At 44.9% G+C, this 22565-nt stretch overlaps 11 protein-coding genes across 11 annotated transcripts; 7 read left to right on the top strand and 4 right to left on the bottom strand.

Annotated features, from left to right (window-relative positions):
- The first annotated feature begins 1009 nt into the window (after positions 1 to 1009).
- Positions 1010 to 1797, top strand: C8R40DRAFT_1109052 (ATP synthase E chain-domain-containing protein). Its single transcript, XM_046228283.1, has 4 exons — positions 1010 to 1048; positions 1115 to 1200; positions 1270 to 1450; positions 1508 to 1797. The coding sequence occupies exons 2-4, from the start codon at positions 1180 to 1182 to the stop codon at positions 1576 to 1578; spliced, it is 273 nt and encodes a 90-aa protein (XP_046085560.1). The 5' UTR covers positions 1010 to 1048; positions 1115 to 1179; the 3' UTR covers positions 1579 to 1797.
- A 68-nt stretch (positions 1798 to 1865) lies between these two features.
- On the top strand, positions 1866 to 3718 carry C8R40DRAFT_1161229 (histone acetyltransferase type B subunit 2; the record flags this gene model as incomplete). The annotated part of the gene is made up of 8 exons (XM_046230102.1): positions 1866 to 1934; positions 2062 to 2150; positions 2209 to 2604; positions 2665 to 2739; positions 2791 to 2937; positions 3000 to 3120; positions 3184 to 3409; positions 3465 to 3718. The coding sequence occupies 8 exons, from the start codon at positions 1866 to 1868 to the stop codon at positions 3716 to 3718; spliced, it is 1377 nt and encodes a 458-aa protein (XP_046085559.1).
- Positions 3719 to 4790: 1072 nt separating this feature from the next.
- Positions 4791 to 6279, bottom strand: C8R40DRAFT_1047620 (uncharacterized protein; the record flags this gene model as incomplete). The annotated part of the gene is made up of 4 exons (XM_046224454.1): positions 4791 to 4970; positions 5025 to 5453; positions 5516 to 5771; positions 5819 to 6279. The coding sequence occupies 4 exons, from the start codon at positions 6277 to 6279 to the stop codon at positions 4791 to 4793; spliced, it is 1326 nt and encodes a 441-aa protein (XP_046085558.1).
- A 1182-nt stretch (positions 6280 to 7461) lies between these two features.
- C8R40DRAFT_321976 (kinase-like domain-containing protein) lies at positions 7462 to 9459 on the bottom strand. The gene is made up of 13 exons (XM_046234697.1): positions 9289 to 9459; positions 9195 to 9234; positions 9120 to 9138; positions 8929 to 9058; positions 8823 to 8866; positions 8671 to 8770; positions 8563 to 8610; positions 8466 to 8507; positions 8229 to 8415; positions 8092 to 8171; positions 7958 to 8036; positions 7703 to 7903; positions 7462 to 7647 (listed from the first exon to the last, which is right to left on the bottom strand). Exons 1-13 carry the CDS (start codon positions 9328 to 9330, stop codon positions 7526 to 7528), a joined length of 1134 nt encoding a protein of 377 aa, XP_046085557.1. The 5' UTR covers positions 9331 to 9459; the 3' UTR covers positions 7462 to 7525.
- A 193-nt stretch (positions 9460 to 9652) lies between these two features.
- Positions 9653 to 11127, top strand: C8R40DRAFT_1109032 (cytochrome-b5 reductase). Its single transcript, XM_046228282.1, has 8 exons — positions 9653 to 9700; positions 9762 to 10000; positions 10052 to 10271; positions 10320 to 10371; positions 10424 to 10469; positions 10519 to 10796; positions 10849 to 10949; positions 11009 to 11127. The coding sequence occupies exons 1-8, from the start codon at positions 9668 to 9670 to the stop codon at positions 11021 to 11023; spliced, it is 984 nt and encodes a 327-aa protein (XP_046085556.1). The 5' UTR covers positions 9653 to 9667; the 3' UTR covers positions 11024 to 11127.
- Positions 11128 to 14042, top strand: C8R40DRAFT_1109030 (microtubule associated protein-domain-containing protein). The gene is made up of 5 exons (XM_046228281.1): positions 11128 to 11705; positions 11768 to 11977; positions 12029 to 12734; positions 12792 to 13036; positions 13091 to 14042. The coding sequence occupies exons 1-5, from the start codon at positions 11340 to 11342 to the stop codon at positions 13880 to 13882; spliced, it is 2319 nt and encodes a 772-aa protein (XP_046085555.1). The 5' UTR covers positions 11128 to 11339; the 3' UTR covers positions 13883 to 14042.
- Positions 14043 to 14143: 101 nt separating this feature from the next.
- C8R40DRAFT_321756 (uncharacterized protein) lies at positions 14144 to 15986 on the bottom strand. The gene is made up of 5 exons (XM_046234696.1): positions 15670 to 15986; positions 15522 to 15607; positions 14954 to 15448; positions 14733 to 14890; positions 14144 to 14666 (listed from the first exon to the last, which is right to left on the bottom strand). The coding sequence occupies exons 2-5, from the start codon at positions 15570 to 15572 to the stop codon at positions 14201 to 14203; spliced, it is 1170 nt and encodes a 389-aa protein (XP_046085554.1). The 5' UTR covers positions 15573 to 15607; positions 15670 to 15986; the 3' UTR covers positions 14144 to 14200.
- A 479-nt stretch (positions 15987 to 16465) lies between these two features.
- Positions 16466 to 18529, bottom strand: C8R40DRAFT_1047497 (cytochrome P450; the record flags this gene model as incomplete). Its single annotated transcript, XM_046224445.1, has 11 exons — positions 16466 to 16620; positions 16678 to 17092; positions 17154 to 17167; positions 17222 to 17336; positions 17397 to 17530; positions 17580 to 17710; positions 17769 to 17895; positions 17955 to 18007; positions 18070 to 18096; positions 18153 to 18261; positions 18310 to 18529. The coding sequence occupies 11 exons, from the start codon at positions 18527 to 18529 to the stop codon at positions 16466 to 16468; spliced, it is 1500 nt and encodes a 499-aa protein (XP_046085553.1).
- Positions 18530 to 18807: 278 nt separating this feature from the next.
- On the top strand, positions 18808 to 19331 carry C8R40DRAFT_1171561 (uncharacterized protein; the record flags this gene model as incomplete). The annotated part of the gene is made up of 2 exons (XM_046231720.1): positions 18808 to 19166; positions 19229 to 19331. 2 exons carry the CDS (start codon positions 18808 to 18810, stop codon positions 19329 to 19331), a joined length of 462 nt encoding a protein of 153 aa, XP_046085552.1.
- A 243-nt stretch (positions 19332 to 19574) lies between these two features.
- C8R40DRAFT_1252614 (uncharacterized protein) lies at positions 19575 to 22052 on the top strand (the record flags this gene model as incomplete). The annotated part of the gene is made up of 5 exons (XM_046233719.1): positions 19575 to 19807; positions 19872 to 19928; positions 19994 to 20581; positions 20653 to 21321; positions 21418 to 22052. Coding segments are annotated over exons 3-5 (1872 nt in total), but the record flags the coding sequence as incomplete, so codon positions are not given.
- C8R40DRAFT_1047593 (uncharacterized protein) lies at positions 22032 to 22562 on the top strand (the record flags this gene model as incomplete). The annotated part of the gene is made up of 1 exon (XM_046224450.1): positions 22032 to 22562. One exon carries the CDS (start codon positions 22032 to 22034, stop codon positions 22560 to 22562), a length of 531 nt encoding a protein of 176 aa, XP_046085550.1.
- Positions 22563 to 22565: the final 3 nt, after the last annotated feature.

Below are 22565 nucleotides of genomic sequence, written 5' to 3'. Positions count from 1 at the left end.
ATCAGAGCTGTGCGGCAGGCACTCTGATATTGGCTTAATGGGGAGGGTGCCCCCCAGATCCATCACCCACACCAAAAACACCTACACATATGCCGTGGTCCCCGATGCTATGCCGATGTTGCAAATCGGATCGGGTAACCATGTGGACGGCACCACATGGCATACTCCACCCCGTGAATAGGGAGTCATGATCTATCATTGCAAAGTAGAACCGGCGGGTTAGGGCAGCGGTTAAGCCCTCTGATGAGCCCCTTCGCAAGGGCGAAACCCGCACAAAGTCCCTACCTTTCGGGTTCGAACCCCAAAGCTGCCTAATCTTTCACTAGTCGCCCCCGTCGGGGACACAAACCTTGCTTGAGGCGTTGAGGGACACTCACCTGATTGAGGTTTCACTATCGACAATACTGTTACGGAGCAGTTGTACATATATTATCAAAGCTGTTCTAACAAATTACAGCCTGACTACAAGGTGTTGAACCGAAACCAAAGTAAAAGTAAATAATCAATAAAAACTGATAACTGTACGAGGTTGAAAACATAACCTCTTCAATCCCACAAACTCAATCACCACAAACTGGGTCCTTATCGCGTCATCCGACCAGTCAAAAAATCTGCAAGAACTCTGACTTGTATGTTCTGGATCTTCTCTCATACCTCAGTCGACATTCCCTCAATCATTACTCGGACTATATCATAAAGATGCTCAGAATTCCTTCTGTGTCCCCTCATGACTGACAGTGGTACCTAGTGGTACTTGGTATAAAAGTAGGTATTACAAGCAATAGTAACCGCATAGAGGGTGTAATTGGGATACAAAAAATATGGTTAAGCCGTGTGTCTCACGATTATGGAGGTGCGCCAGCACCAACTCAAACCTTAGAGCAGCTAAAATTTCGAACGAAATGTGAGCCCAGCCTGTGAGCCGTCCGAGATCTGAGGGGGCCGAAGGCTTCCGAGAGCCGAATGTGGAAGTAGCCGAGGCCCGAATTTCTCCGGACCCAGGACAACCTCCCTCCAACTAACTAATAACTTTTCTCAGTAAAGTCTGGCAAGTAACTCCTGTACACTGTCGCGCAAAGCATTTATCACCTAATGCATGTCTCGAACTCCATAGTCTTCTTTTAGAGGTCTATCCTCCCCATCATCACCGCGCCGCTGAATTCACGATTTCTTGCGGCCATGGTTTCACCGACTGTAAACGTGAGCTGTTTTGTGCCTCTATAGGTCGCCAACTGGTATTGAACTGGGCGTATCATTCACTTCTTGCAGGTCGCCCGCTACTCTGCTCTCTTCGCTGGTGTTCTCTATGGTTTTTATCATCGCCGGACATTACAAGCAGCACACAACGAGAATAAAGTGCAGCACGCCGCTCACGACAGAGAACACCTAATTGCTGAGGCGAAGGAGGCATGGAAAAAGAAGCAAGCTCCCGAGAGGCCTTCGGATGACGGCGAGTACTTGATACCTTCTCCCTGCTCTCTTGACCTCATATTCTACCTTCATTCAGTTATCACAGATCCAGAAGACCCTCGATTCGACCTAGAGAAACTCATTGCTAAATGGGAAAAGGCAACATAATATACACACTCCCATTTCCTTCGTTGTGGCTCTAGAGATGATTGGACCTCTCATGCAAAAGAAAATTAGACTCCGACGACCTGTCATATTCTATTCGGCCTTTCGGATTGTCACCTACGCTTATGCTCACAGACTGCATTATTTATGAGGCTGGGTGTAGAATACTTATATACAGTATACAGTACAGTCTCAAAATGAATGGCCGAAGTTTTACTGTCATGCGCTAATCGTGAGAACCGTTGGTCGCGTCTGTCGCGCCTTTCCATCGTACCACCATCTTGAATTACATGAAGCCACAAGTTGAAGAAGTCGAAGACGACTACGCTGCTGAGGAGGAGAATAAGCTGATAAATGAGGTACCGCTTCAATATTCAAAACGCGGTTGAAGCGCTGTTCATTTTCAACTGATCTCTAGGAATACAAAGTTTGGTTCGTACGCGTTTTTCGTCATCGAATTCACCCTGCAACTCCGGTAACAGGAAGAAAAATGCTCCATACCTTTACGATCTTGTGATCACTCATGCGTTGGACTGGCCAAGTTTAACCTGTCAGTGGTTCCCGGACAAAGAAACGTACAGCTCGTTTTCCCTGAACAAAGGTGTACTTTGCTCTACTGAAACATATTCCCAGACCTCCCGGCAAAAACTATACCGTCCACCGTCTTCTACTCGGTACACACACTTCCGGGCAAGCCCAAGACTATCTTCAAATCGCCACTGTCTCTATTCCGAACCGCGATAACACACCTCACTCCGATAAACTTGACCGGGAAAACTACGATGGAGAACGTGGAGAACTAGGCGGGCATACCATTCCGCCTTCGCCACGGATTCAAATTACCCAGAAAATTGCCCATCCTGGCGAAGTCAATCGTGCGCGATACATGCCTCAAAATATCGAGTTACTCGCAACCAAGGCGGTATCTGGAGAGGTGCTTGTGTTCGATAGAACAAAGCACCCCAGCGAGCCGGATCAGGGTGGTGGGTCTAAGCCTAATATTAGATTGATTGGGCAAAGCAAAGAAGGGTACGCCTCTTTTCCTGTATAATGGTTGTTTTTCGCGTTCAATATTGACACATTTGCAAGTTATGGCTTGGCTTGGAACCCTAACAAGGCTGGACACATACTGGGCGCGTCGGAAGACATGACTGTTTGCCATTGGTCCGTCCGTGTGTAGCCTTCTCTTTCTTCTCACTGAAATACCCGCCACAGGGATTGTCAAGCTTACAGCAAAGAGAATTCAACCATTCAACCAACAAACACCTTCATAGGACATACTTCGGTTGTGGGTGATGTTGATTGGCACTCGAAGAAGGATTATTTTTTTGCAAGTGTTGGAGACGACAAGATGCTCATGCTGTACGCTGCTGAATATTTATTTAGACTGTCAGACATAGACACTAATGGAGTTTCTATCAAAGCTGGGATACAAGATCTCCTGGAGGCCCAGTGACAAAGGTGCAAGCCCATGACCGAGAAATTCTTGCAGTTGCATTCAGTCCTGCAAGCGAAGACCTTCTAGTCACAGGAAGCGCAGACAAGGTCGATTCGTTCTCTGTAAATCTCTGCCGCGAGTCATATACTGACATAAACGACTTTGTCCAGACCGCAATACTGCACGACCTGAGGTCTCCCAACAGAAAACTGCACTCTTTTGAATCACATACGGACGAGGTTCTCCACCTTGCCTGGTCACCACACAATCCTACCATCTTTGCCTCCGCATCGAGTGACCGCCGGATAAACATTTGGGATTTGTCGCTCATCGGACAGGAACAAACACCAGATGATCAAGAGGATGGACCACCGGAATTGCTTTTCGTTCACGGAGGTGTGTGATGTTTTCTCCTTTTTACTCATCCCTCTAATCCCCAATGTGTGCGTAGGACACACCGCTCGACCAACCGACTTTTGCTGGGCACCAGAAGAAATGGAGAACTGGACAGCTGCCAGCGCGTCGGAGGACAACGTCGTCATGGTGTGGCAGCCCACTATGCGTGTATGGGCTGGAGAACAAGTCAAAATCGACGTAAAGGAGTTGGAGGACGATGCTATGGAAGGTGTTGAGGCTACGAATGAGCCAGGCGCTAGTGGTTCTAAATCAAACTCAAGTGTCAGCGCTTCAGGTGCAGATGACTGAAATTGTATCCGTCCTGCTTTAATGTTAGTTCTTTTCATCGTGTTTTGCCGTTTGGACGTCGGTACATCGAAGTTCGGAAGCAGATAAATTAGGAAGCAAGGTAAACGTGGTAGTACAATGCCAGTCGCAAATAGTTTTCCGCTCTGTGTAGGTAGGTATAACAGAAGGGGAATGACCGAGAACAAAAGATAAATCCAAAGACCCTTCCTAGGTGGAGGCGACTATAGGAATACTAGTCGTGCCAATTCGAATAACACTGTCACCCATTCACCACTACCAGTCAATATGCATTCAAACTGTAATCCACCGAAAACGTACCTCCTCCTAGTACAACAAATAAGACAACACCTAATGCCCACGAGCCTATCGGACTCCGTTTAGCAAGTTTCTCTTGCCGCGACATATGTGTTGGCTTTTTGCCCTCTCGCGCATCCTGAACGAACTTTTCGCTCCTTTTCCTCATTTCATATTCGCTGGGCTGTAAACGGAATCTATCATGAGTAATTAAATCATTATTGGAGGAGTAATCACACCATTTTGACGAGGTTGAAGAAAAGAACGTGTCGGGAGATGAGGGTTGATGTTAAAGTACTTGATCAAGTTGTGGTAGATGGTGACACGTCAATGTATGGCCGGCCCGGGATTATACTGTTCTCTAGTTAGTAAAGCACACCTGGAGCACACCAAGTTGAAGCCATAGGGTACACATGTTACGAGTTTGCCCTTCATTTTTGTGGCGTACCATGAAATGAAGATCGACATTTCCAAGAAAGGGACAGATAGATAGTTATATATATATATTGGCTTAAGCAGCTCGCAAAAGCGGCCTGTCTGCTTATGTAATGCTTATATTTGCCGCCTTTGGCTAGCTTAAACACGTTCCATTCCCATTGCCTTTCAGAAAAGAATTTGGAGAAAGATCGTTGCGATTTTTGGTATGTACGTGCGACACAAGATCAAGGTAAATAAGGAATGATGTCTAGTAGTAGGTGTTTACAATTCGAGGTAGGTTGAAGATCTAAGTGTGGACGATCCGCTGACAATGTTTGGAGACACGGGGAAAGCAAATGCCTCATTTTGTCTCTTTCAGACGCACCGAAAGCATCTGCTTAAGATGGTTGACCATGACGCTCTCGTCCGAAGTTTGAACTGAGTCGTCTTGAACAAGAGATTTGCCTGCGGTCATTTTGTTTCGTTCCGGTCGATGCACTTGATATCGCTGCATCCGACGCATATGCCCCATCCGCCATAGCTTATGGGGGTAATGATTAGTGATGCAGTAGTAAGAGGAAAGAGTCAATCTTACTCGAAGTTGAGTAACCATATGATCCAGTTGTTTGATAACCTCTTCATTTCCTTTTTTCTGTGCTACAGCGCGGATGTCGAAATTCCGTAGGCAATTGAGCCAATTTCGTTGCGCTAATGGTAGATGCAGGGCTTCTTCTTCCTCAGTTGGCCATGGCCGAATACCAAGAAAACTGTCAAGGGTTCGTATCAAAATATTCTGACCACCAGATACTCCATTGATCCCTTCCAAGGTCCACCCTTGAAACCCTTGACAGTATGGAAGCCAAAGGGAGGGCACGAGGTTGTAATCATTCATGTTGTCGTAAAAATGTTTGAACGCCACTTTGAGTTCCTCGTTTGCAATCTCCAATGTGGATATGGTAGACGGGTAATCTTCAATTTCAAGAAAATGCGCGGCTTGGGATATGTGTCGATACATTGGAAGAGCCTACATAGAGTAATCGTCGGTAAGTCGGCAGCGTTATGGCGGTTGAAAACGGAATGAAATACTTTATCTTCCACTTCGACGAATAAGAGTCCGTTCCAAAGTTCCGTTCTGTTGTGTTCTTCACCCATGCCCGAGGTTATACTATACACTATCTCACGTCGGGCATCGAGGTTGTAGTAAGAGTTTGAGGATAGACTGCCACCAGGCGAAGTGATTCCTACTCGACGTTGGATATACGGCCAAGGTATATCGAGCTCGCGAGGGAACTGAAGTGATTTCTCATTCTGTGCTTCACGTACAACAGGTAATACGCCCCATCTGCATAAAATTAGCAGGGCGATATTCAGAACTACTCGTGGACGTACCGATAAGCATGCCTCAATGATGCTAAACAAGAGTAGAATCCTAGCCAACCACTCATGGGCATAGTGTCATTGTCATACCTCGAGCATTCCTCCAACGTCTCACATACAGCGGGAATTGGAATTTCTTCCTCGAGGAGCGCTCTGATTAACGCGCGGGTCTTGTCAATGAGTCGGCGATTTTCAGCGTCGTCCAGAGACGATTCGCGGACAGGGAGGAAAGGAGCAATCCTCTGATAGACGATGTTGTATTTTCGTAACGGGGAAGGCCAAGTCTCCGCATGAGTAGCTTTTGGGGGCCAGGCGTTTCCACTGTTTGTGAGTAATTCAGCTAGACGGCCTGCGAAGTGATGTTCGCTCCCTTCGCGAATAATCTGGTTGTAGAGGATAGAAGGTTCATTGTCGTGAACAGCGAGGCTCGTTGCGCTTGCTCTAGAGAAAATCCAAGATAACAGAGAGGCCATGAGTTGCGGGTGGAAAGAGGATAACTAAATTATCAAACGTCTAAAATAAAAAAGTGGTCGATATAAAGCAGGGGTAAGTTTAACTAGATCCGATCGACACTTCGTTACATTTCATCATCTCGAGTAACCGGTTTTAGGGGCCGTCAACTTCAGAATCTTCTTGAACCCCAGTTAAGTCATGTATATACACGCACGACACGATAGGACGCAATCGGCAATTCTTGAGTTCAACTAAACCAAAACAACCTGAAAAAATACTAGAGTTCGGTTAATCTTCATTGATAGATATCGCCGTACGTACTAGCTGGCCTTATCTATGGTGTCCAATTTCTTCAGAGGAATAACCAATGTTCAAGCTCGAGTTGTTCGTAACCGGAAGGATCTTATATCCAAGGTAAAAACACACTGTGGAACTTTGAAAATCTCGGCCCACGATATGTTCAAGATCCATCCGTGTTCGAGGGGTTCCTCTTGAGATCCGAGCAGCTCGTTCGTCAGAATAAAAATACGGAATCAGAGGTCAGGGAATCCACAAGAAACCGCCACAGATAGACCCAATGAAAACCAACAGCTTGCGAATGACGTGTTTGCGACTAAGAGTGCGAAAGCGAGTGAACCTAATGGAAATATGTATGAAGCATGTTTGTGGATAATTGTGGTAGAGAAAAAAGTTGAGATGGGACCCTGCAGCTAGCTCAGTCACCTAATAGTAATCAATGTCATGGTAGCGCGCGGTGCGCGCACGGACCCTCATTTTACTCAAGCAACGTGCAATCACAATGTGTATGTCCACTGTTCAGTCAACGCCTAACCTTACATAGAAATTTGTTCTGATTTTTTTACTTTGCTATTCACTGTTACGCACAGATAGAGGAGTATGTGAAGAAAGGTATGTTAGAATAGTCATTGACGATGGAAGAAACAGATACTAGCGGACGCCGAGAAGGACGCACGCCTGAGAATAGCAATACACATCGAATTGAGAGATTTGATAACGTTAATGAGATAAGAGGCATTGTTTTGTCGAGGAGAAAGAAACAAGTGTGCATGTTTGAGTTTCGAAGTCCGTGTATTACTGAACTGTGGAACAAGAACTGGAATGAGGAGTGGAACGACTGATCATAGCAGGCAACAAGAACAACAGGAAACGCTGTCTAAGAGCCGGTTCCGATGCAATTGGGTGAGGACCAAAGATAAAATCACAGAAGAAGATTAATCATGATGTCGCAGTCGCAAGGGGCAGGATTTAGGCGGCGGAAGGAGCAACAGGCTGGGGAACTTGTGCTGCCTCGACCGTGTCTGCGCCTGCTAGTGGTCCTTCGGTTAGGCCTACGGAGGAAGTAGCCGCCTCGCCAGTTTGGTGGAAGTCTTTGAAAAGGGACGTCAAATGAGTGGCGAACAGTCTTCCGCTTGATAAACCCACCTAAGATTTCACTGTACATCATGACCTTCCACGTATCAACAGGCAAATCGGCATCGTTGAAACTCCAATCGAACTTCTCCGCAGCCTCTGGCTCATCGGTGGGGTCGTGATAGGGTGCAACATACTCATGTGCGAGCGATTGAGTAGCATCTATCCGTTTGCGAGGATCAAAAACCAACATCTTTTCGAGCAAGTCAAGTGCTGCAAAAATAAATGTCAGTCGGCAACGATAGGCGTTCTAGACACTAAACTTACCATGAGGATCGTTCGTCCTTAATTTCTGGCTGAATGGAACTCGTTCCCGCTTAGGCAAGCTCTGTACAAATCGGAGGGTCTATGTTGACAGATGTGAACAACGGTCGATGTGATGAATATCAAGAAAAACGCACATTTTCGCTAGCAATTGTCTCGATGACATCATCCGGAGGCGTACCGAGGAGTTGGGTGATGATAGAAAACTGGTCCACGTCTACAATAGAAGCAGATAGTGAGCATGAGCGACAGTATATGAAGGCGTGAGACGCACGGTCTTTTCCGGGAAAGAGAGGCTTTCCTTCCAACATCTCAGCGAAAATACATCCTGTGCTCCATATATCCACGGCGACGTCGTACTTCTGCCAGGTGAGCATGATTTCCGGTGCTCGATAGTAACGTGTTGATACATAGCCAGTCATTTGGGGATCTTGTATTCGAGCAAGACCAAAATCGCAAATCTGAAAGGTTGTATCAGTCAATGACTCTCAGCAGAGTGAGATCGTAATGCCTTCAAATCACAATTCTCGTTGACGAGAATGTTGCTGGGTTTCTATAACGTGCAAGTTTTAAGAGGTCTGGAGAGAAGATCTTAGCATTCGACGTACCAAGTCACGATGGACGACACCCGCTGAGTGCACATATTTCAGTCCTCGCTAAAGTCGAGCTTGTGTAAGAAGGTGCGATGCAAACTGACGATCTTCAGATCAACGTACCAAGATTTGATAAAGGAAATACTGGATGAATTGCTTCTCCAACGGACGCGAAGTGAGCAATCGATGTAAATCGGTACCCAGGAGTTCCGTGACGAAGTATCTGCCGATAAGGTCAAAAAGGAGACCATTTACACAAGTAAGGTCATCCGTACAAATCTTCTAGAGGCGAAATGAAAACGTCGCTAAGACTAATGATCTGTTGGAGGAAGGTAGGAGCATAAGTTTTTTTAATCGAAGATTAAATGTCCGCAAACGCACATTTTCGTGTTGTATATGCTTCAACAATTTCAACTCTCGGTATGTTCGTTTGCTCAGCACTGGGGTGCTGAACGGTTTCATGATTTTTTTGATCGCCACAGAGGATCCAGTCAGTTGATCTTTGGCAGAACTAGTCGAAAGTTGCTCTTTGAGTCGAACATTTTGAGATTGTAACATCGACAGAAACGCACCATACGAGACCGAAAGCACCTTTGTAAGTACAACAATCAGAATCCAAACGAAAATCGTTCCGAAAAGATACACACCCATTCCTACAGGTTGTAGATCGAGGTATCGAGTCGTAACCTGAAGAATAATCCGTCAGCATCGTCTTCTTCCATGTAAAGCGACGTGACTCACCTCAAAAGAGGTACCAAAAATTGAGAGCTTTACGAAGGACATTTGTGTTCGTTGATCTTAGTCGTTGTGATTAGGAGAAAAGAGGGCGATTGAAGCGGCGGCGGCCTAGACGGCGGGGGTTTATTATTGTTTGGATCAAAGACTCGAGCCCGATGATACGATTTGGCAGGAAAATTTGACGATGGCAACTACAGCAGAAGATCTTTTTGCAAAGTCAACTGAAAGCAGTCAGCAGTGATTGTGGTTGGAGTTCAAAAGAATAAACGATCTTTTCAAAAAGCGTCCATCAGTTTGGAGCTTATGATAAACGTCATCGCCCAATTTGTACAGTTTACGTTATGGATAATTGTAATCTGTTGTACCTTTCTGCTGAACTGTCATGTTGTCTTTCGCTGCTTCAGCGCGTCATGTTGTATGTTTTCCTTCATCTTTCTTCCGTTCTCGCTAACTAAATAATACCATCCAATATATAGGGTCGCTCTCAGCTGCTTCGTGCCACTCGCCGCAGCTATGCCACAGAAACTACTTCAAAAAAGCCCAGCAATCTGCCTCTATATCTCATGGGTGCCGGTGTGGCAGGTTTAGGAAGTTACTTTTATCTTAATTCGACTGGGAAATCTGTCATTACGCAAGAGAAGAGTCCTCTTGACCCAGAAAACTTCAAAGACTTCAAACTTAAGAAAATCGTTCCATACAACCACAATACATCCGAGTATGTCCAAATTCGCGTCCACCTTGCTGCCATTTTTTCATATCTTGCTAGGTTCATCTTTGAGCTACCTAATAATGAGGCTTCATTGCTCCCAGTTGCCTCATGTCTTGTCGTCAAATCATCTGACCCAGAAGCGCTTAAAGATGAGAAAGGCAAACCTATAATCCGCCCTTACACGCCAATATCGCCTCCAGAGAAGCAAGGTGAACTCACACTGCTCATCAAGAAGTATGATAACGGGAATGCCTCCAAACATATCCACGGATTGAAGGTCTGACCGTTTTTCTGTGTAATTTGTGTCTGTTTACACTGATGAAAGGAGGGCGACACACTCGCCATCAAAGGTCCGATTCCAAAATTCCCCTACAAAGGTAGAGTGAGTTAATTTCCCGCGAACTAGAAGCTAATGCCGTTTTCCCTTAGTGAATGAATTTGAGGAAGTCGCACTTATTGGCGGTGGGAGTGGAATGTAAGCCTCTGTCATAAGGCTAACTGTTTTATCTCACGGATTCGGATAGCACGCCCCTCTACCAAATTGTTACCCACGCCCTATCCAATGCATCCAACCGCACTAAATTCACCCTGCTGTTTTCCAACGTCACGGAAGTTGATATCCTCCTCAAATCTGAGCTGGAAGCACTCCAGAAAAAATATCCGACCAAGTTCAATCTGGTATATATGTTAGATAAGCCTCCAGCGGGATGGACTGGGCCATCGGGATATATCTCGAAAGAGGTGCTTCAACAGCATGTCGCTCCCGCAAGCTTGAATGAGAGGGTCAAAGTCTTTGTTTGCGGTATGTATCTACGCATTCTTTGAATTAATAAAGCTTATCTTGGAGTATGAAGGCCCTCCCGGCCAGGTTGCCGCTGTAGCTGGAAAGAAGGCGGGTATGAAACAAGGAGAATTGGGCGGGATCCTGAAAGAGCTCGGATACACTGAAGACCAGGTACTTGAATTCCACAGCTTCCTTATATTTCATTTGTTCAAATTTGGCTCTTATTCCAGGTGTACAAATTCTAGAACATTTGGTGATCCAAAAAAGTTAACATAGATACAAAAGAACATATCATATCTGCTTGCTGTATTCATAGAATTTTGAGCAAAGGACCATTCTGAACCAGCATTAATTTTGACGAGGTCAAGCGCGTGTAAGAAGCAGAATGTGACTCATCACACTCGACGATCACATGATGGTAACGAATCGCGTGCCACTCGGTTCAAGTTGTATCCTGTTGACTTTGTATCAGACTGTTGAGCTCAAACGTTTGAGTTTATTTTCCGCTATCTTCGACGACACCTAAACGATTATAACGACACCTCTGCAGCTCTGGGGAAGATGTCATCCACATCTTTGCTCACCGCCTTACTCAACAATCTCCATACCCACCTACAAACCCAGACCGAACTTCTACCCACTTTACATGCTCAATTGGGGCTTCCACCTACAGCGCTGGAAGATGATTTGAAGAAACTGCAGAGTACATTGATGGAAGGAGTTGAAACTCAGATCGACTCGCGGCGCAAAGAGGTTGAACGATGGTTAGAGAATTGTAATGAGGCAGAAGTCGAGTGCCTGAAATACGCAAAGGCACTGGGAGGAAATACGAAGGCGACAGGGAGCAGTATAGGAGAATTGAGGAAAGTGCAACAACTTCCAAAGAGATTCGAGATGATCGGAGAACATCAAGAGAAGTTGCGACAAGTGAGTGCAGCAGATGTAGTCTGTATATGTTGATAGAGAAAACTAACTTCAATGACCTCCAGCTCTACCACACAAAGCTCGAACAGCTCACAAATATTACTCACCGGCTGAATGCTATGGCTCGTTCGCTCAGCTCTGACTTTTATTCCCAAGACATACTTGATCCCACTCCTGCGTTTGAAGGAGGTCCGGACACCAATGTACACCGAGATGTGACTCCGGAAAGGTTCTCTAAGCTCGAGAAAGAGCTTGCTAGAGGCAAAGCCGAAGTTGTACGTTTATAATACCTTTGAACAGCTTCCTGTGACTGATTTTTTCTCTAGACCAAACGTCTAAATCACCTTTCAGAAATATTTATGCAGATCGACTTTCTGTATAACGAACTAGGAATCTGTTCCCCTAGCTTAGAGGACCTTGACTCTGTTCCATCTTCTCTCTATGCATCCTCTTCGCAACTCCATCCACCTTCCGATCCGTTTACTGTGTCTATCTCAACGCCCACTCCCCCACCTCGACATTCGAAATCATATTCACCACTTTTACTATCGGATGACGAAGAACAGCAATCAGACGTTGCTTATCAACGTATATTTGCTATCTTCGTTGCTCGCGTCGAAGAAGCAAATGCTGAAGGTCGTTCCGTGTTGCCTACTTCGTCGACCCCATTAGGTCTAAATTCTGTGGATCCGACACCTTCTCTACTTGCGTGGGCAGCTGCTCTATGCAGCTCGCTGGAAGATACGAAACGCCGTAGGGAGGCTCATATTCAAGCAATGTACGATCAATTGGAGGGTCTTTGGTGGAGACTAGGTGTTGCCAAAGAAGACATGGATGCGTTCGTCGATGTGAATAGAGGGAGCACAGAAGAATGTGTGCAAGCATATGAAGAAGAGCTCGAAAGGATGTTAGAGTTGAAGAGAGAGAGGATGGGTGCGTTTATCGGGAGTGCCAGAGAGGAAATTCAAAATCTTTGGGACGAACTCATGACAGGTGAGGAGGAACGAGGCGCATTTGGCCCTTTCGTAGATGGTACGTGCTACGAATATATACCTTCCCTTGGGCCGAAATTTGAGATTCCTTGTGTAGATGAACATACAGAAGAACTTCTTTTGATACACGAAGAGGAAGTTCGTAAACTGAAGGAAGAGAAACGAATCAAGGCCCCTTTTTTGGCAAGCATCAAGAAGTATTTCGACATTTGCGAAGAGGAGAAGGAGCTTGCGGTTGCAGCGAGTGATCAGACCCGACTCCTTGGCAGAGGAGCTAGAGATCCGGGAAGACTATTGCGAGAAGAGAAGATGAGAAAGAGAGTCAGCAAGGAGAAGCCTAGGGTAAGTGTTTTGATCTCTCCGGTGTTCAAGACTTATCCTTCTTCATGAACCTAGCTTGAGCAAGATCTACTTGCTTCTATACCTATGTGGGAACAAGAAACGGGTCGGACGTTTCTTATTCACGGTGAGAGTATCCTTCGAATACTACAAGAACTGGTCAGCGCCGCCGACCAAGAGAACAAACGTCGACCACCGCGAGCAGGCTCGGTGCCACCGCGTGCAACTACTCCCGTCAACCATGCTGGACACAGCTACATGCCAAAAGGTACTGTCACTCCCGCTGTACGTCCCGCTCCGGGTGGTGCCAACTCAGCACCAAATAAACGTATGAAATATGGAGACGATTCAGCCTCTCGTAGTGGGCAGAGAGCGCCGCTCGGTGCCCATAGGGGTGGAAACACGCTAGCATCTTCGTTATCACAGAAGCCCAGGGATGTATCGCCAGCGAAAATACCTGGAAGTCGATCGAGTCGTTTGCCTTCCTCACTCCACTCATCTACGTCGCTACCGCGACCAATAGCAATGCCGATGCCAAAACCCGGAACACAACATCATGCCCTCGGACATGGGAGAGTACCTACTAGTGGTGTCTTCACCTACAGTGGAGGAAACAGTGGGAACGGGTTATTCCCCAAGGGTATTAGAAGTGCTTCATCGACATTGACCGGTTATACCGCAGACACCCGCCATACGAGCGGCAGCAGAGCAGCTGAGAAGAAGGCTTCGCGAGCACACAGGGAGAGCTTTAGACCTCGCCCGAGTATAGACGGGACTGATGACCATAGGTTAGGCAAGTGGGCTGTTAATGGGTTTGGAGGGGTTAAAGAAGAAGAAGAGGATTATTAAATGACACCTATGGACAGGACCACTATTTATGCTTGCGTTACGATTAATTTGCTAATGCGTGTGTTGTATAGTTATTCTACTGTGATTTCAGCTATCTTTCGATGTAGGTCAGGAGTATTTATATTATGAATGTAGAAGCATAAACTTCTGTTGATTGAGGTATGAAGCAACCCCTTTCTGGAAAATACTTCGAAGTCAAGGACTTGTTGTAACAGAAGCTGGTTCTTCCCGTTATATCACGACATAATGCCTTAACCTACTAGGCTTGGCAGTTGTAATTGAAAATGTCCTTGGGCATACAGAGAAATTTATCTAAACCTATTTTACAAGGATGTTTGAAAGAAGAGTTGGATACCAGATCACAGAAAGATAAGACGATAAGATAATGAAAAATAGATAAATGAAATGATTGATTGATATTCGGTTTCGCCCCGGAACAGATGCAAGGTGCGTGATTAACTGTGGTTTTGACTTCGCTGAGTTTGCTCGCAATCCAAATGCAAATGATGGCGAGGTCGACACTCCCAACAAGTCCGTCATTTTATACCGAGGATGCAACGCTTGGAAAATTATGAAGCCCACAATGGTGCTCATATAACACGACAAGAGTTTTCCTGACGGGTCAGAAGTTGAGAGGACGCGAGAAACCCTTTCGTGACTTTGTGTCATCTGCTTAACGAACACCCCAAGCATGTCTGGTCCTGATAAGCCATGCAACTGGGCGGCCTGCTCTACTCGATTGAACTCGCCTTCGATAGCCTCTTTGTAGTATGACATGACGTCTCTGTTGCAACAGGAGTTGTAAGTACGTCGGCCATAATTGAGAAACTTAGGCAACCCGTGGACTTACGCTGTGATATCATGAACCCAAATTCCGTCGGGGAGTGCCTGGATATAATCGATTCCTGGTACGTCGCAAGGAAAAGATAACAGGAAAAGCGATGTGGCAGCAGATGTAATGGTTTTCATGAGCGTAGGGAAAAATGGTGCGTCTTTGTTTACTTCCCACTATTGAAAACGATGGGATGGTAAGTTCCACAAGCGTAACACAGGATTCAGTATGTCACTGACCTGTGAACGGGTACCACACATTTCTCGTTCTAAATGGTTGCCCATGACATATGCTTGGGTAGAAATGCGAAGCAGGTCGCCTGTAATAGGATCGTACATTTCGGAAATCTCTGCGCTCAACGATACCAGATCGTCTAGTCCTTTTTCAAGCTGGGGTCGTCCTGAAGCAACGCGGGCCCCGTACTCCGCGAGGGACCGAGCTTTGAAGCAGTAGTCGTCAATGCAGTAGTAGAAAGCCATTAGCAATGAGGAAAGTACGGCGATGTCGTGGCTCTTGGTGCCTCTATGGTGAAGGTATGTGTAATGCCCGACTGCTGCTCCGATATGAACATGCTTTTCTTGGAAAGCGAGTTCATCGACGAGGTACCCGCGTTGGCGAGCAGCTTCAACACACTCTGCGACGAACGGTTTGAAAGTTGGTGTCTGTTCGAAGGGAACAATGGTCAACGGGTCGATTTCCAAGACCCGCATGGTTTCCAGAACCGCATTCCTGCACTATTATCGATGATCGTCGTCAGGGGGTGGGCACAAAAAAAAACCGGGAGACGAAGCGGAAAAAATGTAGTACCTTCTCTACAGCTGCTACATCAAGGGATTTACCTGCACTGAGCGCAACCATATCGTATCAATCGCAAAGGAAAAATAGCAGCTCTGCTTCTTGTTTCACGCTTGATATACAGAAGACTAATGTGCATGTAATCGAGTTGTTGACATACCGCGATGAATGCCTTGCCCGGATTGGCACCCGTTTTGGTTGCTTTAGGTCTTGATTCTTGGCGGCCGTAGCGGCCGTCTGTCCTACTCTATAGTAGTCTATACTACCTGGGGATTCGCGAATACACAGGAACGAGCAAATTACCACACGGTGTTTTCACCGCTTGTTCTTAATCAGCGCTGTGGCACTGCAACTCAGGTTGATCTTTGAGTCAATCGGAGTCTGCATTCAAAATATTGAAAGGAAAGGATGACCGGTACGGTCCCATTGAGGAACAACCGGGGCCCATGCTATAGTACACATGGATTATCAGGGATAATTGGTAGCTTAAATTGTAACGGAGTCCAAGGGGGATCGATATCTACAACGATGCGTAGCACTCCGACTGATTGCACGTTTTTACTCCGAGTCCATATAGCAATCGGAATGCAGTGACTAACCTTTATTCAAGTTGGTAACTTCGATGCGGAGGGCTAGTGGGTCCTGAACGGATCCGACCTTCAGAACCGGGATGTGCTCGTGAAAGATCATGTAAGCCTTAAGCTGGGGAAGAGAAGTCGAGTGCTGTTGCCGTCGAGATCGGTAGGTTCAATATACTCTTTGGTTTTACTCGTTCGTCACCGTAGGCTCATGGAAAAGCTATGATTTCAATTGTATCTACATAAACCTATTTACAAGTCTCCCTCTGTGAAATCTTCTATCCATGTACGAGTTCGGCTCGAGCGAGGCACAAATGAACACTCAAAGTGTGGCGGATAGCTTGTGATTATAACAAAGTCGTCAATGGAAAATAAGACTCAAGACAAGCAAAAAAGACCGTACTTGAGATTTCCTATTGGTCCGTAATCAACATTAGGCTTCAAAGGTTGACCATGCTCGTCTATGGCTGAATGTATGTCAAACGTAGCTAGGATTGAGGTTATCGCCATCCACATTAATTCTTTTGCCATGACTGATTTCCAAGAAATTTCAACCAACAGACGAGAATCATGAAGAATGCATTATGTACCTTTTCCCGGACATTGCCTTCGTCCATATCCAAATGCAGCTTCAGTACTCAGATTTTTGTTGAACTCTCCGGCCTCATTCAAGAAACGTTCCGGGTTGAATAAATCTGTATTTGGACCATACACTTCCTCGTCTTGGAGAATAGCACAAATATTGGCAACGACAATGGAACCTTTGGGGATATAGAAGCCATTGTAATGATCGTCTTCCGTGGCACCATGAGGGATGGAAATCGGGAGAGGGGGTTTCCAGCGGAGGGTTTCATTGACTATAGCATCAATATACGGGATCTTTCCAAAGTCGTTGAAATCTGGAAGTCGGCCACCTAGAGCGGCATCTACTATTTGTTGGGCCTTTTTCTGAATTGTCGGGTTAAGGGCCATGGCGAGTACAAAAGTTCGCATTGCCAAAACAGTCTAAATTAATCAGTGATAAGTTTCTTGGATAGAAACGATCAAGAGAGTGCGCTTGACGTACGGTATCTGCGCCGGCTGTAATGTGGATCGATGATTAGCACTTTATAATCCAATTAGATACTAACATACCGATGTACATATTCCCGATTATAGCTTCTACATCGTTGATCTCACTGCTAGGTGTGTCTTCACGCATAGTCTCCAGGAAACGCGCCGCGAACGATCGTTTTGCGGTCCCTTTCGCCTGACAAACTCCCCAACGTAAACAATGCAAAGTCAGTGACAGTAGCAGACTAAGACTCACCAGTTCATCCTGGGTAAATTTGAATGGAAGTGTTCGGGCATCGTCTGCTAATTTTCTGAGTCTCGCAGCGAAATGTTTGAATCCCGCTCCAGGAAAAGAGCTTGGCCAATATTTGAGAATGGGGAACACGTCCACTATCCAACAATCAATCTCTCTTAAAAATCGTTACTAAAATTGAGTTACCGAGGAACGCCCCACGCTGCGTAGCATGGGATATGGACTTGATGAAAGTCTCTGAAATTTCGATGTATGGGTCATTGGCAGAATCAACGTCGATACCATATCCCGAGGCAAGGATGAATCGTCCAGTCATACTAGGAAGGTCAGCTACCGCACGTTGAACTATATATACTAAACAAACCGTCCACTCACAGTCGAATGATTGGGTCGTGATGTTTGGTGGCAGCGAGAAGATCTTTGAGGCATTTACGAACAGCAACAACAGCTTGAGGGCGACAGTAAGGGATATCGATGTGTTTGTTGAATAATTTGCGAGCAGCTAAAAGAATGAACGTTGACTATTTATTTATTTCGTTATGCCACAATAGGGATGCGAACCCTTGAAGCGCTCTCCGTAGGGCATCAGCGCTATATTCCAGTCGGCACGAATACTGGAATGATCATAACAAATATTGTTTAGCTCCAGATTGATTCATCACTTTCAACCACCTACAGCTCATTGAGCATAACAAGCCTGGGCCTATATTCAAGATAAGCGTCCCAGAATCAAAATTCAGATAAGAACCGAGCGATCACCTATCCGAATATATTGCAGACCGCTTGATCAGAAGTTCGTCAGCGGCTTTGGCAGAGTTCAAGACAAGTAGAGGGGGCCCAGGAAGTTTCAAGGTAATGATTTCTGAATCTGATCACTTGTTAAATTGACGATATTCTGTTGAAATGATGAACCTACCAAATTCTTGACCCCACCGTCTATAAACCTTCCATGGATACTCGTCTGGGATGTCGAAAACGTTCCCTATGATAGGCCATCCACGCGGACCTGGGGGTAGTTTTCCTAAGTGGCCTTTACTGAAAGCTTTTGATAAGCTTAACAAGGCAAATGTAGCGAGACCGACGACCGCCCAAGCTTGAAAAGAAAAACGAGATAGCAGGCTGAATAGAATGTCCATAGCTGAGGTCGTCGTAGCCCAGTGGCAGAAACTTTCGCGTCCACCGGTTTCATCCTAAATAAAGGGAATCCACCGCCCGTAACTACTATGTATTGTGGATGAAGTATAGTTGAAGTGTATGTACGGCCGTTGCGGCCGTTCGGCAAAAACCGAACCGTTGGAATTCAATCGACTTTGACAACTGCACTGACCGCCGCGAAGCATTCAAGAAGGACCCGTTAAAAGATGTTTTTCACGCAGTTTTTTTACATAGTAAAACGTCAGCTGGCTTGTCTACCATGAGCAGCTTTCTGCCCATTGCGGTCCCAGCTACCGTGCCTACGATCCTAGCTTCAACAATCATCGTACCTCTTTTTCTACTCATTCTCCGGGGAATTTACCATGTGTATTTCTCACCTCTGAGCTCGATCCCTGGGCCTTGGTATGCTGCTGTCTCGGAAATATGGATCCTGGTCCATACTTTACGATGTCGAAAGGTTCGAGCTATAGACGATTTGTTCAAGGCTTATGGACCAGTGGTCAGGATTGCACCGACAACTATCGCGTTCCTCGACAAAGATCACGAGCAACAAACTACCAGACTGGTATATAATGCTCTCAAGCTGGATAAGGGTCCCCTGTATGACATGGTCCATATGTACGTCTGTTCTTTTAAAACCATGATGCATGATATACGACTGACCTTTACTTTTCATATAGGAATGGCCTAGACCGGAAACCGCCCCTCTATGAGGGCGAAACCTCGATAGAGGGACCGGAATATCTGAGTTTAAATTGGCAGGAACTGCGTTATCATTCTTAGAATGTTCGAGAATGCTTATTAATAGCCTTTTTTGGAAACTGACTTTCGGGGATATTCCATTTGGGGAATAGCCATGTGCTATATCGAGTACATATATTCATCGATTAAATCGCCATTATTCTTCTACAATCAACTCTTCGTTCGTTCAATGAGTGGATTACGGCGCAGAGGATATGCGAGGACTCTTCCAGGCTCAGGAAGCTTCAGAGTATTTGTAGATTCTTCATTATCTGCTGATCCAATATTGGAAACAACCACACAGCAATCAACATCGAGTCAACGGCGGCACCCTCAGCAACATGAATGGGATGAAAATGTCCACACATTTGATCTCAATGCTAACACACCAGCCACCAGAGTTTCTCAGTACACTCCCCGCATTGCTTGGCCTGGTGAACTTCCCACCACTCATATTACATCCTCCTCAGCAACAATACCTGAAATTCCAGATAATATTCATAATCACTCTGTCAATGGTATCTGTTTCCAGTCAAAGTTTTGTTTTATTGCATGAATATTGATATATTGCTCTGTTTTCAGCTCTCATAAATGAGGAAATCAGTGATCATGATGATTTCCAAGCTGTTTCAATACAAGGTATTCAAGTACTTATCAGAATGGTATATTTCCTTCCTCATTGCTCAATTGCTATGTGCTTGTAGATATTTCAACAATCTCCTCTATGGAAGCATCCAGCTTCAAGGCATTTGATGGATCAGATACAATGTCAGGTATCGAGTATGATCACACTGTTGATCTTGACACAAGACAACGCAGGCCAAAACGTTCAATGGTAGACAAAGTCAAGCTTGTCTTACATTCTCTGCGTGATGCACATTTATCCCCAACAGAGTTTATTTCAAACCTTTACAATTCCAAGTATCAGGAATTTGATTTCTACAAACAGAAGCTGTTTGAAGATGGAAACCACAAGCACTTGCATCAATTATTAGATAGTTTATGGGCTGATCCTAGAGGCCAAAACATTCTTAAAAGTTGGATGCATACACCAGCTATAGAGTATAGTGCTGCATGTGTGTCTAGAGAGTTTGAAGCTGTTAAGCCACATTTGCAGATGTACTCTCAGAGTGTTTCAGCAAACTATATGCAGTCTTGGAGCTTGGAGAGAATAGTGGAACCATTGTTAATGACACATTTACCTGTATGGTCCCATATCTTGAGATCAGCCTCAGAAACCAAGGAGAGTCAGGATTCAGGTGGACTGAAATCTCACCAGAGGAATATGGTAGGTCTATTAACCTTTGCTTCTTTATACTGTAATAATCCATAACTATATTTTAGAGCAGACAATTAATTACAGCTCAAGTTGCACATACACGTTCACAAGCTTGTGCAAAAATTCAGCTAGGTCTAGGCATGTATGCATGGGCCACTGGAGCTTCAAAGTCTCTCTTAGAGGTTATGCACCGTGCAAGTTTGACACCATCATATACAACTATTGGGAAAACCTGGGAACATGTAGGGAATACATCAATACAAACAGCAATCCTAGTTGCCAATGAATATCCTACTGCAGATGCTTGGGATAATGTGAACTTGTCAACATCCGGATTTGTTGAGCAAAGGCCAGATGCACCCTCTAGAGTGCAATCTGGTACACTTCCAGTGATATATAAGTTGCACAATGCTGCTTGGGAAGATATGCTATTGAAACCAATGACTGATAAGCTCAAAGCTTCTTCAAATCTCATGGAGGCAGATATTGCACCTACTGAAGATCAGCTTGAATCATATATGCATCAAGCCTGCATTAATATCATAGAGCCACTTACCAAGTATATTGAGGGCTTCAACAATGATAAATATAAAAGGAGCTCTACCCTTCAACACAAGGAAAGAAGGCCTCTTCCACGTGGTTTGAAAACTGATTTTTATCCACTCCGGTTGAATCAACATGAGGAGGCTTCAGTCAATGGGAATTTGCTTGTACAGGATGATATTCATTTGAATCAATTGAAGCAAGAAGATGGTGACAATTCAAAACTAGCCCTGTATGCTAAGCCTTTGTATGCAGACTTGCTTACTCTAGTTCGAACTCGAGGTTGTGTGCATGTACGGCGACTAGACACTAATCCATGGACAAGGAGAGAGATCTATCAAAATGGAATGGGAATACTACATTTTCTTATGAATCTTGTATGGGTAGTGCTACACACATATAGAGGTGAAGTTCAGCAAATTGGGAGTTTGAGAAACTTCTTTGTGAAGCTAGAAAAAAAACGTTTAGATGGTGATAAACCTGATTATTACACACTTTTATCTGCTTTTGATCAGATTCTTGATGGCTTGCTGCTGCATGCTTGGCAAAAACAGTGTGGGTTTCCAAATTTGACACAATTTGCAACTTCCCAACCATCTCCAGAATGTTTATTAAAAATTGCAGCAAGAATTCTTCAGGCATATGCAAGTCCAATGGAGGAGCCATTGCAAGAAATGGATGAGGGCAGTGAGGATAGTAATGACTCTGATAGTGTTTCACCTGAATTTGACCCAGTGTTGCGCAATGTACAACTCCTTATCCGTGATCTCCTATATGTACGAGAAATTGTGCAGGCAACATCGGCAGGAGATTTTGGTCGGATTGAAGATTTGTTTCCTGATATGCTCCGGATATTTAGAGGGGCTGGATCAAATAACTACTCTACTGAAATACTACATTGGATACACCGAGTCAAAAATATGTGGACTCCTGCATTTGCCAATATTATGCGTGACAACATGCTTATCAATGTTTCTGGAATAGATGGTCATTTTATGGGAATTGATACAAATATTGAACACTTAATCAAGGAAATCAAGAGACTGGCTACAGCCAAAGGAATACATTCTGATTGGGAAAAATTTGGGCATCTGTCTGCATGTTTGAAGGAGATTCAGATTTTGAAAGATCAAGTGGGAAGGAGTTTGGAAACATCATACAAGAACAAAACATCAAAGAAAATAAATACAACAATGCTTGTATGGAGAATAGTGGAACATGCAGCAGAGTATGATATCCTAACTATCAATCCTGATCGTGAAGGAAATCTGAATTGCAAACCATTAACTGACCTTCATGCTAAAGGACATGCTCAGCTGGCTTCCTCTTCACTTTCTACATTCAATAAACGTATAAAGGCATTCATTGAAGGTATGCCATTTGAGGAAGAAAAAGATATGCTGCCAGTAATGGAATTCAATAATGAATTAGATGAAGGTTTTGATAACTAACTT

Source organism: Lentinula edodes (assembly GCF_021015755.1).
Source record: "Lentinula edodes strain Le(Bin) 0899 ss11 chromosome Unknown C8R40scaffold_21, whole genome shotgun sequence".
Lineage (NCBI taxonomy): Eukaryota > Fungi > Basidiomycota > Agaricomycetes > Agaricales > Omphalotaceae > Lentinula > Lentinula edodes.
The sequence above is the reverse complement of the archived record's forward strand: the minus strand, read 5'-3'. Positions and strand labels throughout refer to the sequence as shown.